The sequence below is a fragment of the Ostrinia nubilalis genome, chromosome 28, assembly GCF_963855985.1.
Source record: "Ostrinia nubilalis chromosome 28, ilOstNubi1.1, whole genome shotgun sequence".
NCBI classification, from domain to species: domain Eukaryota; kingdom Metazoa; phylum Arthropoda; class Insecta; order Lepidoptera; family Crambidae; genus Ostrinia; species Ostrinia nubilalis.
The window spans coordinates 3,303,540-3,317,802 of NC_087115.1; the positions used below are offsets into that span (position 1 = coordinate 3,303,540).

Genomic DNA, 14,263 nt, shown 5'->3' on the forward strand with positions numbered 1-14,263 from the left:
TATTCACACTGCAAACCATAAATCTCCTTAAAATTCCCATGTCAAATGAAAAAAAGTCCTATGTCGTTATATCGTGGATGGTATCGTGCATCTCTATTTACCAGAGGCAAATGGAGGATTTGTCCTACACTCCCCACGCTGGCCAGACGGGTTGGGGAGGCCTGATGTTCGCAATTCGCATATTTGTCCCTTATAGGCCAGTAGAATTAAACACAAAAATGAATTAAATCGGAAATAATTCCTACTAAAGATTTTAGTGCTTTAATGGCTTCATTAGTTGCCCATTAAGACTCTCCTAGGTCTTCGACTTCGACGGAGTTGTGCTTAAGTGGTGGGGGCCCCCGAAAGGGGCGCTTTATCGGTTTTCCGGTTATACCGCGTAAAGGATTTACCCTATCTAAAAGTGGTCTTCCTGACGGTTAAATGGCATTTAATTCTGGATTAAATAAGACCAAATTCATATGTTTTGAACAAACCGTTCTCGTGCAAATGTTCGGGAAAGTAGAAAATATGTGTATAATTAATGACCCTCTCTCCACGTCCAATAGCTCGTCAGCCGTAGGCTCCCAAGCCTTTCGGGGGCCCCCACCACTTAAGCACAACTCCGTCGAAGTCGAAAACCTAGGAGAGTCTTTATGGGCAACTAATGAAGCCGTTAAAGCACTAAAATCTTTAGTAGGAATTATTTCCGACTTCAAAGCTAATTCTACTGGCCTATTAGTCGCTTACGACATCCACTAGAAGAATAGGGATTAGGTTCAATACACATAATTACGTTATTTATGTAGTAATTATTTTTTGACATTAACTCATTTGTAAATTCCATGCCGCAATATACTATTATTTTAGCATTCGAGTCAGGTATAAATGGCTTCACATCTATTATTATTTCGATGATTATTTGCGCAACAAACCGATATTTCTGATCGTTTGTATAACCTGTAGTTATTACTACGCCATGACTAGTGTTGTAAGGGACTTGAGTCCTGAAGTTTGATAATAATGGGACTTTGTATTTCTTGAAGAAAGACTCACGTGACGCCTGTGATCACAAACATTACTATGAGGTCTCACAGCGCGCGTGGGCCGTGGACGCACAGGGTCATACGCGAACCAATCGCAGAGCTCTATTCAACGCTGTGGTCTTTTATGCAGGCATAGCTTGAAAATACGGGTGTCAGTTCTTTTTAAAGACTTGAGTCCGAATCAACGAAATCAAGTCTGAGTCTTTTAAAAAGACGTTACTCGTGTCTTTTTAAAAGACTCTTTTTAAAGAGCTTGGCAAGAGTGAGTCTTCCAAGTCCTTAACTCAAGTCAACAAATTAAAACATCATTCGTCTTTAATTAATCATAAAGCTAATAAATTGTGTCACTTTTATTACGAAGGAAAAAAAGATCGGCATAGCTAGAGTTAAAATTACAAAAACTCCAATGACTGAAAAAGCTCAAACGACTCAATGGTATGAAAAGAATCAAAGGAATGAAGAGACTAAAAGGACTAAAGACTCGAGTCTCGAATATAAGACTAAAAAAACTCAACTCATTTACAACACTAGCTAAAACCCTCAGGGCAATACCTCTATTAACTTATGAATTAATTCGAAATTTCTGTCATAATCATTACGTACACAAATCAATAGCATTTCGACCTTGAAACCGCCTCTATTCAACTTGCAATAAGAGCTACATTGGCAGAGTAAATGTAAAGTTTGACGTACCGGGTGTACATACGTCATGATGACAGTTATACCCATTTATTAATGGCGTACACGTGTTTTGTAACTTAACTGGTTTAGCATAGCAAAATGTTGATCATTCGGTTAGTTAATAGTAAAAAATTGAAATGGTATTTTTATCTATCGTGGTTTTAGCCTAGGCGCAGACCACCGACTTTTAGTTGGCCGATAGTTGGACCCGACCCTTTGTATGAAGAATCGGCCGATACCGGTGCAATGTGCGCACTTCCATACATCTCCGTACTGATTAACAGCACGACTCAAAATATCGGCCAAATAGAAGTTGGTGGTCTGCTTATATTGTTTGTTGCTAGCTGACCTTGTGAACTTCGTATCGATAGGAGTCAATGAATGACGATTATTTTATGTATTTTAAAGAAGAGATGTAGGTACTATGATATCACTAAAATCGGTCAATCTGTTTTTCCCCAACCGGTCTGGCCAGCGTGGGGAGTGTATGCCAAATCCTCCATTTGCCTCTGGTAGATTAGAGGGTCATGCTCCTGCAGTGGAGACTAAATGACCTGATGATGAATCTGTCATCAATCCGAAAATTTTTGACACCAGTTCGAAAGCTTCCAGATTATGCCTCATGGCCCTTGGGACATGGTAGCTCTTTGGTAACAGTTTTTTAGAACTACTGTTTTGATTAGAAAAAATATTTTTGTATTGGATAGCCCATTTATCGAGGAAGGCTTTGGGCTATGAACATCACCCTACAGCCAATAGGTGCGGAGCAGTAAAGAAAAATGTCGCAAAAACGGGAAATATTATTCAAACTATTTTCACGCGTAAGACGTCGCGGGCACAGCTAGTATGAGATAAAATACTCATAAAACTTATTTATTTTTGCAAATGGGCTTTGAAAAAGCACTTACACGTCCCAGTATTAACCCTACCACTGCTTCGGGACAATAAATGGGCCAGTGCTGAGAAGAAGCGGCGCAAGAAACTCAGTATACGAATTCGCAAGTGGTTCTCTAGCCTTCAAGTAAAATTTTGCTCACCAAAATACATTATATTTGTATCCATTTTGAATAATAAACGCTTTTGAATTAGTTATGCTTATTTATTATTTAAATTCACGAACCACATCTGTTTCATATTGTTGATTGAAAAGTTTACATTTTGACATTGGACTGACATGTTTAACTGTGTTTAGTTAAATCGACTACAGACATTTTGTCGGCCGATAGTCTGTCTGGTCGGGCTGTTAAGGCCGGGTAGCAGTGAAAATGGCGAAAATGAGGTTTTCATTTTTCATTTTTGAGGTACTAAACAGTAAAATTAAAGGCCAAGATTTTATTTGGGCATAGTTGAGGATATTTTCTAGGGCTATTAACGGATGGAAACACGATTTGATGAAGTTGACTCGATAGAATAAATTCCCAAAGTTACCTCTATTCGTTTTCTATTTATGGTTTTATTTTTTAAATAAGCGATTTGAGATTCTGAATCTTTTACTAAACTAAAGTTCAGAAATAACTTGAGGGCTTTTAACGGATGAAATTTTTATATTGGCTCTTATTTAGTTACTATGTTAAAAAATGTGGAAAAAATCGCCCATGACGGCTTGGACAATCTCAATCAGTCGCGCGGTGGCGCTTACGGAGGACGGACGCGTGTCAGTTTTTTGGTCGTGACAGTTCGCGATCTGTCAATATTTTTGACAATGATGACTTTGATGAGTCACAGTATAATAACATCAGTGTTACTGGAAAAAGCTAAAATTTTTGATAATTAAGAATTATGAATTTTGTCTACCTATTGAAATTTAAATCGTTGGCATCCTTTTAAACTAAGACCCTACTCATGATACATAGTACATTCCTCAAATATGAGACAAAACCAATGAGTTAAAATTACATTTTTATAGTACCTACATATAAATCGTCTTACACTCTTTAGAAGAGCACAATGACACAAATAAATAATAAAAATTAGGTCAAATATAGGGGCAGCTGCACGTCACTGAAAGGCGATTCTGTACTCGGCATCTGGGCTGGAGAACATGAATCCTTGCTTACAGATGCAGATGTAAATAGAGTTATAACTGGACAAATTTTACATGAAATGTTTAACAGAAATCAGTTAAAAGACACATACATGGAATACCAATAAGGTTGCGGAGGGAAAGCTACCTATTATAAACTAGCGGCAGCCCGCGACTTCGTTTTACCCCCGTTAGATATGATGTTTTACTTCGTTGTTGATAGATGGCGTTTCACGTCTTCCCCCGAATGAATATTTACGAACGTCATACCGTAGTTTGTCCAGTGCTGTAGATTTTAACCAATGACGATAGATGGCGCTTTTTAGACACGTCTTATTTATTTATTGAAATTGATTTGCCACATATCGTCATAATGTTAATCTGGGTTATAAACAATAATACTATGAAGTTTTTGCGTGAAAGAGTAACAAACATCCAGACATCATGACATCTAGACACCCAAACTTTCGCCTTTATAATATTAGTAGGATATTTCACAATCCAAACTAATATTTACTATTTATCATTTAATTACAGTAAATATTAGTTTGGATTGTGAAATATTTAAAATAAAAAAAAGAATAAAACAAAATAGGGTTTCAAATTACCTATCTATATCTAATATTATAAAGAGGTAAAGTTTGTGTGTTTGTATATTTGTTAAATTGTAAGGGGTAATCTCGGGATCTACTGAACCGATTTTAAAAAAATCGTAGAAAGTAATTTTGGCAGTCATTTTCTTCGAAGTTGATATCAATACTACTTAGTGCCTTTGATTTAATTACTTTTTATTTTTACAAGTGTTTGAAAACTCCATGTCAGATTGTGTTTAATGTCAAGTGAAATCTCAAATTGAAATGTCTCAATCTCAATGAGGAGACTCTGTATTTATTCCTAGAATTCTCCTAACACCGTCAAATTGCCCTTTCGAATTCAAGACAGTGCAGTTTCCCATCAGTCTGCTTCGTAATGACTATAAACAAAGCTCAAAGTCAAACTCTAGGGACCTCTGCTTAAACTCCCATGAGTGCACAGAGGTAAGCAGGTAACCGCGTGTGATGCTCATAGTAATTTTCGATACAGAACCCCGTACATACGTCATACATATTATAGAAAGAAAACACCCAGACCAATACAAACAAATATGTTTCTGCAATTTTAGTATGATATTTTTATTTATTAATAAACAAAGAGACTGAACAAAATTAATGCGTGTACTGATTAATGTTATTAACCACATGCAAAGCTTCGTGAATTGCAACAACTATAATTTATTATCCAAGCTCTAAATAATCGCTACTAAGAGTAACTTATCATAAAATGTTTTTCCAGTCGCTCAAGCTTCCAAGGGCCTACCGATAGGTCGGATGACGTAATCTTGAAATTCTTTAAGCCGGCGCAGAACTTCCAGAAGGTCAGGCGACGCCTCGGCCACTTTGAACCGTGTTTACTTCTGCAGTTATATTTCATATTTATTCGATTCTAGAATATATTCCCAAAAAGTCTGTAAGGTGTTTTAATTTGTATCACTTGGATATGATTTGTATTAGAAAGTGTTGTGAGTGTGACGCTTGAAGGGAAGGAAGTCGACCTAACCTAACCAACTGCGTATTTCTATACTATGTAGCTGGAAATTGTGGCGGGAGCTCTTTGGCGCGCTGTCTTCGGCGAAGAATTGCGCGCGCAGATTTTGACAGCGCGAAATACCTACTTTAGCAGAAATACCAAGCCTTAATCAGTATGAATATGGTATGGAAGTGCGCACATTACACCGATTTGGAATCGGCCGATTTTTCATACAAATTGGAAGCTGACTAAACTATCGCCCGACTATGGGCCCTTGCTCACGGCGGCTTTTTGTCGCGCGTTTCGTAAACGAGCGACAGCATCGCTGCTAACGCGCGTTAGTCGCATTTGCAACGCACTTCAGAAGTGATGCCAACGCGCTACTAACGCGCTACAGCAGCGCGACTGCATCGCTACAAAAAGTCGCCGTGGGCGAGGGCCCTATGAGTTTGTACTCTGAGGGGTCATGATATGATTTGTATGAATATGATTTTTATTCTTGTATTTTTTTTTGTTTCAGGTAAGATTTGCTGAAATCTTAGTGTATCTGGTAAGACCATTTGACTCCATTTACTAATAATTCCAGATTTTGCCAAAGCATAACTTTTCTAAAAGAACACAATTAGTAACACAAAACTAGTAACTAAGAATTAAGATATAGAAGAAGGTACAGTAAGTGGCATAGAAGTATTTCCATTCTTCCCGTGGATATCGTAAGAGGCGACTAAGGGGCAAATATGTGAACTTTGGGTCTCCTCAACCAGTTCGGCCAGCGTGGGGAGTGTAAGACAATTCCTTCAAATGCCTCAGGTAAATAAGTGTCTTGCTCTTGCTGTGGAGACCAAATGACCTGCAGGAGCAGACCTTCCAAATATCCAGAAGCAAATGGAGGATTTGTCCTAAACTCCCCACCCTGGAAAGACGGGTTGGGGAGCCCTGATGTTCGCACATTTCTTCCCATAGTCGCTTACGGGAAGAGTGGTGGTCCTTCTCCACTTTACCGGAGACACACGGTTTTAAACTTTATGCTCCTGAAAATAAATGCCACAAATTCCTCCGTAGTTAGTCGCCTCTTTCGACATCCACGGGAAGAGTGGTGATCCCCTCTTATGATATCTATGGATAGAGGGAGGATCCTATTCCCAGACCTAGGAATCACGGCAGACTGAGCTTTATGCACCTAAAAATAAAGGCTACAAACTTCTCCGATGCCTATCCTACTCTGCCACACAGTACTGAACTTTATGCTGCTGAAAATAAACGCTACAATTCTTCAGCTGCGCTTGCGCATAGCCACGTTGCCACATGTTGCTTGACACCTGTCGGTTTGCAATGTTTCGGCATTGAGACTCGTGTTTGCATTGTGGTATTATTCATAAAACCGGTCAAGTGCGAGTCTGACTTAAGTACGGAGAGTTCCGTACTTACGGAAGAAACACGCGTCTTGGGAATCCTATCCAATCTGTACTAATATTATAAATGCGAAAGTAGCTCTGTCTGTCTTGCTTTCACGCCTAAACCACTTAACCGATTTTGATTAAATTTGTCATAGAGATAGTTTGAGTTCCAGGAAAGGACATAGGATAGTTTTTATCCCGGTTTTTGAAACAGGGACGCGTGCGATAAAGTTTTTCTGTGACAGACAAAATTCCACGCGCGCGAAGCCGCGGGCGGAAAGCTAGTTATTCATAAAACCGGTCAATTGCGAGTCGGACTTAAGTACGGAGAGTTCCGTACTTACAGTGGTGCAGTAAAAACTCTGAAAACATTCTTATCCCTTCCAATTTATTCAGAATAAAAAAAACAAAAATATCTTAATTTGTTTAGACAAATTAAATTAGTTCTTACAAATCGCCAAATGCTGTGACGAGCCTTTATAAGTCTCTTTTTTTTGCCCTACCAGCGCTTCGAGACCAACATTTGGCAAGTGCTGGGAAGAAACGCCGCAACAAACTCAGTTACCACATCACTGTTAAAACAATAAAAATAATTGATTGTGTGGATTAAAGTTAATGACTTTGGGTACGGAACCCTAAAAATGAGTTACATGTATGACGTTAAATAAAATTAGTGTCAGTGACTTTAGCTCTTGATGTCCAAATAGTAACAATAATTTGTGGTTTTTCGGTCCTAATTATGTTATATCGAAGAGGTAGTAAGGCAAACAAAAGTTTGTCTCTAAAGGCTGGTTTACACGTATTAAGTACTTAAGTAGGTAACTAAATATTAATTATTAACTTAATTTTTGCTTGCGACTTGCTACTTAAATTCTGTGTATGTGTATGTTGCATGTAGCAATTAATCACTTAAAAGTAAGATAAAATCTAGTTACCTACTTAATAACCTTTTAATATGTGTAAATAAGCCAAAATACGTACGTACGATGTAAAAGCTCCTTGAGCCAGAAGTTTCCTATTTTTGTAGGTAGTATTTAAATGAATTTTAACAGAAAGATTTTTTATTGCCTTAGTTGATTAGTATCTTATAACCGTATTCACAAACGATGCTTAATTGAAGCAGCAAATCGAACGCACAGCGTTGAATAGAGCTTTGTGATTGGTTTAATGGGTCGTGTGTCACCCTGTGCGTCCACGCGCACTGTGAGACCTCATAGTAATGTTTGTGAATACGATCGTTAGTTCTATCACCAGACTTGTAACCTTAGTTGTCACCAAAGAAGATTAAATACTCTAACGTATGATTATAACCATTCGAGTTGTTTGTCTCCGTTGATTAATGCCAGTTTTAACTGCTTGTCGTCACAAGTAACGTACCTCAACAATTAACCGTGAACTTGAGTGAAAATTTGCATTTAACGACAATAGCACAATGGAGGTAGGTATAGTAGTTTCGTAGTTCCGGCAGAGGAGACCGAGGGCAGAGTAAATACAAATTAGTAGGTCATCTTCATAGAAACGCACCGAGCGCGGTTTGTATGTGAGCGCGCCAATACGTATGCGGCGCACACGCGCCACACGCACACACTGACAACGGCGCGCACTCACATACAAACCGCGCTCGGTGCGTTTCTGTGAAGATGACCTACTCATTTGTATTTACTCTGGCATTAGTCTAAAACGCTCCCTAGAAGTTCATACAGATCGGCCGTGCGGCGCGGGTCCGCACCGGACGGTCCGCATGACACTAAAACCAGCCTTAGTATGAGTTTACATTAAACGTCGTCACTAGTGAGCGCGTAAAAAAATAACATTAATTCTACGACGGATTGTACAGCGCCCCTAGCGGATACTTTCAAGAACTAAAATATTCATAGATTTTTTAAACGTACTCACTAGTGACGACGTTTTATGTAAACGCACTCTCAGCCCTCCGGACAGTTATTAAAATATTCTGGCTCTCGATCTATTTTTAAAATAACTTGATAATACCGAACTGCTTAAGGTGGGAATCGAACCCAAGACCTTTCGCTTGCCGGGCGACTGCTCTTCCATCTGAGCTACTTAGATACTGGATGAAGGAAACACGTCGAAACTTTCAAGTGTCTAACGCCCGTATTCACAAACGATGCACTATCATTATGTGCATCTTCACGTACACACACAAGTAAAGCTCACTCGCCTTCGTGAGTTGCAAGAACTTATACCATAGTAACACCATAATAAGCCTTCTGGAATATACCTCAACTGTGACTATAGGATATGTGTGGTTTACTCGAAGTAATTTAATAACGTCAACGTCATTAATATATTCATTATTCATGCTAAATGCAGTCGTGTTTACATAATTCAATTTGCCTGGAGATATGCTAAAACCATAAAGTTAATATTCGTTCGGAATAGAGCAACAACCACGAGCTGTCAAACGAAACTGATTTTGGATAACATTTGTGTGTCAGTGTCAGGATTACTTCACTATTTTGTACATATCAATCACTGAACCAGTCACCACGTTTCTGAAGCACTATTTCTCATAAACATCCACGATTTCACTCCCGTAAAATCTGAAAATATCTCAGAGTTCAAATTTTCAGCGTGCCACCAAGTACCTCGGAACTAGTGAAGCCGTTGACCTTAGGAAAGTGATGATCAGGCTGAAGGTTGAAGCGAGCTTCACCCGGAATCCTCAACCACAGACGAACTGGCTATCTTACCTCCAACTGCCGAAACAACTATGCTCTAAATATTGTTGTTATGGGGACAGACTCTCATTTCTGGATAGGTAATATTGTCATTTACTATCTCTCGTTTCCAACGGTGCAACTCCTGTGTAGCCAGGATCTACAGCTTGACTGCCAGTCAATTACAACTAGTAAAGGATTAGTAATCCCACGGAAGTTAACCTGTCATTGGATCCGCATTCCGCACGCAACAAAATTAATAGAACAAAATAGGATGAGTTCTCTAAGCTAAAAATTAACTTATAACCACTAGTATAGTCTTGTCTGTGAGCACGTAGAATTTATTTCGCGCTCGCACACTCACTGCGGGCGCCCGGGCGCCCCACGGTGGGCTGATATTAGAGCTTCATAGACTTAGCGTCGCTCAAAAATCAAGTGCCGAATTTTGAAAAAATAAATGTGCCAATGTGTTCCTTTACCAAAAAGGAATATTTTATGTTATGTAACGTTTCTTGATAAAGTTATTATTTAATAAGTTATTGACAATTTCCTTTTTTTTTGTATGGAGCTCAACATTTATTTATATTTTATTCGTTATTCTTAAGCTTTCTTAAGAAATTGACTTTTGTATTATGTAATGCAACATATAAGCTATGTTATCACCAAGTGTCGCATTTCGGAAATCTTCGGAACATTGTCATTTTGGACTTTAAAATAAAACAAATTAAATAACTGCCAAATTTTGTAAATATAACTACGCCAATGTGTTCCTTTGCCAAAAAGAAATATTTTATGTTATGTAACTTTTCTTGATAAAGTTATTATTTAATAAGTTATTGACAATAATTACTTTTTTTTGTATGGAGCTCAACATTTATTTTTATTTTATTCGTTATTCTTAAGCTTTCTTAAGAAATTGCTTTTTGTATTATGTAATGCATCATATAAGCTATATTATCACCAAGGGACGAATCCCGGAAACCCTCGGAACATTGTCATTTTCGACTTTAAAATAAATAAAAAAAACGAAAAAAAAAATTACTGCAATGTACTTTCTTCCGTACTACCCTAACGAGGTGAAGAACTAAGCACGTTTTTTTATAGTGGTGTTTCCAGGAGGCCTAATCCACTTGTAAGATTATTAAAATAAATGTTTTATGGAAATTAAGCCAGTGTGAAGTTAAGTTTATTGGTTATTCAGAGTCAGTTTCTGAACCGTGAAATAGGCTAATGTCCACAAAAGTAAAGCTTTCTTTCAGTATCAGCCTCATCATCAAATCGATCATTTATTAATTAACTTTTTGCTGCTGTTGATAAAACTCTATGTTTTCTATGAAGTTTATATTATTATCTATATCTGAGAATCAGATTTTAAAAATAAATTGTGTAAAATATATTCATTAGTTGCTCTCCTGCAAAATTCGAGCGTGGTGTAGTACTTTCTGATTGGAAGTAAATATCTTTTCCGTGAGCAATAATTTTGTATGTTTGCAGGCATATACGTATGTAGAGCTCCATGTACGTAGTATAGTTTGGTCTGCGAAACAAAATTTGCGAAAATGATGATTCTAGCGTTTTAGGGCAACTTGTAAGTGCCTAAATGAACGTTCGGTTTGATGTCTCCAGATAAAATGGATAAGGGAAAATAAGGTTTCTAGCTCCACTTTTTACTATCGACTCATTTCTTTTTCAAATTTATGAAGGAGACCCATTTTTTTTTATTCAAAATAAGCTGCATTTAATTATTGTCGACCTATTTCAATGTTAACAATGAAAAAAACTTAATGGACGCGGAAATTGAAAATTTAATAGATCGTAATAAAATTCTGGAAGCAAAACAATCTCGTAATAACTGATTCTCAATTGATAGATAGAAAAATAATATCGTTGATAAATGGCAGCTCTGCACAAGCAGCGATGTGATATTTGTAAAGCCATATCAACAGAAATGAATAATTTAGACGTAATTGCCATCAAGAAAGGTTTTCAACACCACCAAAAAGTCCACTATAAATGATCAATTTCATGTCTAGGCTGATACTGAGAAAGAAAGCTTTACTTTTGTAGATTCAGAAAGTGGCTCTTGAGTCTAACCAATAAATTTAACTTTAAACTGGCTTAATTTCCATAAAACAAATATTATATGTATTATAGTAACCTTAGTAATCATGTGGATTAGGCCTCCTGGGAACATCACTATAAAAAACGTGCTTAGTTCTTCACCTCGTTAGAATAGTACGGAAGAAAGTACATAACATTGCAGTTTTCTTTTTCTTTTTTTTTATTTTAAAGTCGAAAATGACAATGTTCCGAGGGTTTCCAGGATTCGTCCCTTGGTGATAATATAGCTTATATGATGCATTACATAATACAAAAAGCAATTTCTTAAGAAAGCTTAAGAATAACGAATAAAATAAAAATAAATGTTGAGCTCCATACAAAAAAAAAGTAATTATTGTCAATAACTTATTAAATAATAACTTTATCAAAAAAAGTTACATAACATAAAATATTTATTTTTGGCAAAGGAACACATTGGCGTAGTTATATTTACAAAATTTGGCAGTTATTTAATTTTTTTATTTTTTTTATTTTAAAGTCCTAAATGACAATGTTCCGAAGATTTCTGAAATGCGACACTTGGTGATAACATAGCTTATATGTTGCATTATATAATACAAAAGTCAATTTCTTAAGAAAGCTTAAGAATAACGAATAAAATAAAAATAAATGTTGAACTCCATACAAAAAAAAGGAAATTGTCAATAACTTATTAAATAATAACTTTATCAAGAAACGTTACATAACATAAAATATTCCTTTTTGGTAAAGGAACACATTGGCATATTTATTTTTTCAAAATTCGGCACTTGATTTTTGAGCGACGCTAAGTCTATGAAGCTCTAATATCAGCCCACCGTGCGCCCAGTCGCGACAGCAATAGAATTACGCGCAAGCGATAAGGATGGGTAGCTTGGGATCATTGGACAAAATTCTACGTGCTCACAGACCGGGCTTTAGCTCTTCTAACCACTAGGTACTTACTCGTAACAGAGTTTCGTGCTTGAAATTTTCATAGAATTACACAACATTCCAGTTACGTTTTCTTGGTAAAAAATGGCAATCATCATTAGTAATTATCGCATTGTAAATTGCCCGAATGGTCATCCATTGTTTTGTTTTATTGTGTGAGACTGGAACAGCTAATGGTCAATTATTGACCAATTTGCAGTACATGACAATTCACAATGTGTCGTTAAAGCATACTGCGTTATTATAAGGCTTTATAGTATCCAAAGTGGTCTACTTTAACCCCTGAGGTGGCATGCAAATGGAAATAAAATGTGCTATAGGGTAGTTGAAACCACTCTCGATTGAGTTAGTTATTAAAAATATTAGAGTTCCTTCAGAATTATTTGAGTTTTCTTTTGCTAGAAAGGGTTCTAGAAGTTTAATGGCGTCAATTACTCCATTATGCAACTGATAAGTTTCTTGATCCGAGGGGCGCTCATACACATTTTTGTTAGTGGTTTATCATTTTTGATGTGTATGTATGTATGTACAAAAACCTCGCTCCGCTAAGCCGTTTCCATTTACACTAGACTTGTTATGAGTCATCATCAACATCATCATTTCAGCCATAAGACAACCACTGCTGAACATAGGCCTCCCCCAATGATTTCCACAATGGCCGGTTGGTGGCGGCTTCCAGCGCAGTGCCTTCCCGCTACCTTTATAAGGTCGATGGTCCACCTTGTGGGTGGACGTCCTACGCTGCGCTTTCCGGTACGTGCTTGCTATGAGTGTAGTTTGGTTAATGAAGCGATTCTATTGGTGCTAGATAATAGCATCCACAAAAACACAGTGCAACACAGCTTAGTTCTTCCCTTAAAAAAAGACTTACCATTGTATACTGTCACTCACTCTTCAACCTTTTTAAGAACGAGACATAAATCACGTACGAATTGGCATTCTGACCAGCTTCTAAGCCAGGGGAGGAGGGAAATCACACATTTTTAGACAGGATCCCCCTGGCTTTTAGACATTTCCAAACGAACTTTATTCCTGGACATTCTTGTTCGCTTCTGAGCCAGGGAAGGGGTTATTCTTGCTCGCTAAGGTAAGGGGGGACCACATATTAGGCAGGGTCCTCCGCACTTAGAAAGTTGAGGATAAAAATGGTGGGTAGGTGGTATGTAGGGACTTACCATTAGAGTCATATCCCACGATGACGATATCAGACACGTTTAGTCCTTCCACCGTCAGGTCGCTCCACACAGCCAACGCTCTGTTCAGAGCCATCGGCCTGAGAGGCACCAGCAGGCCGGCTGGCGGCCGCGTCCAGGTGTCTTCCAACCAGCTCTTGAGGGTTGAACTCTTGCTGACGACTGGTGTAGGGCGGGGTTTTACTTCGAAGTTGCGCTTGTCTATTAGAGTCTTGGGGTCTGCTGGAAAGAGAAGGGTATACGTTAGTCTTCTAATGCTCCTAGTGCTTCGCTCATATGAAGGTGGCTCTTCTCGTACTCTGGCGCCGAGACAAATCGGTATAGGTTTCTTTAATAAGTAACGCGCCCGTATTCACAAACATTACTATGAAGTCTAACAGTGCACGTGGACGCACAGGGTCACACGAACCAATCACAGAGCTCTATTCAAAGCTGTGTGTGCGATTTGCTGCTTCACTTAAGAAAGCACCGTTTGTGAATACGGGCGTCCGTGTTCTTTTGCCAAATGAAATAGTTAATTTCTTTTGGGAACAGCTCTTTTTTGTGCAGTTTTTTATACACTTGATGTTAAATGAGATGCAGTCTAGGATGGTAGATACCTGCCCTGTTAGTGGCTATTCACTCTCGCCTTGAAGAGGCCCGGATTATAGTGTTCGGCAAAGAC

At 37.9% G+C, this 14,263-nt stretch overlaps 2 protein-coding genes across 2 annotated transcripts in view; one reads left to right on the forward strand and one right to left on the reverse strand.

Annotated features, from left to right (window-relative positions):
* The window catches only part of LOC135085479 (uncharacterized), a 140,616-nt gene that overhangs the window by 28,942 nt on the left and 97,411 nt on the right, over positions 1 to 14,263 (forward strand). The window lies entirely within an intron of this gene.
* LOC135085478 (uncharacterized) overlaps positions 1 to 14,263 on the reverse strand; it is a 78,369-nt gene that overhangs the window by 25,984 nt on the left and 38,122 nt on the right. The window contains exon 4 of the mRNA XM_063980269.1: positions 13,582 to 13,821. Coding sequence (XP_063836339.1) covers positions 13,582 to 13,821 — 240 coding nt within the window. The remainder of the gene's footprint in view (positions 1 to 13,581; positions 13,822 to 14,263) is intronic.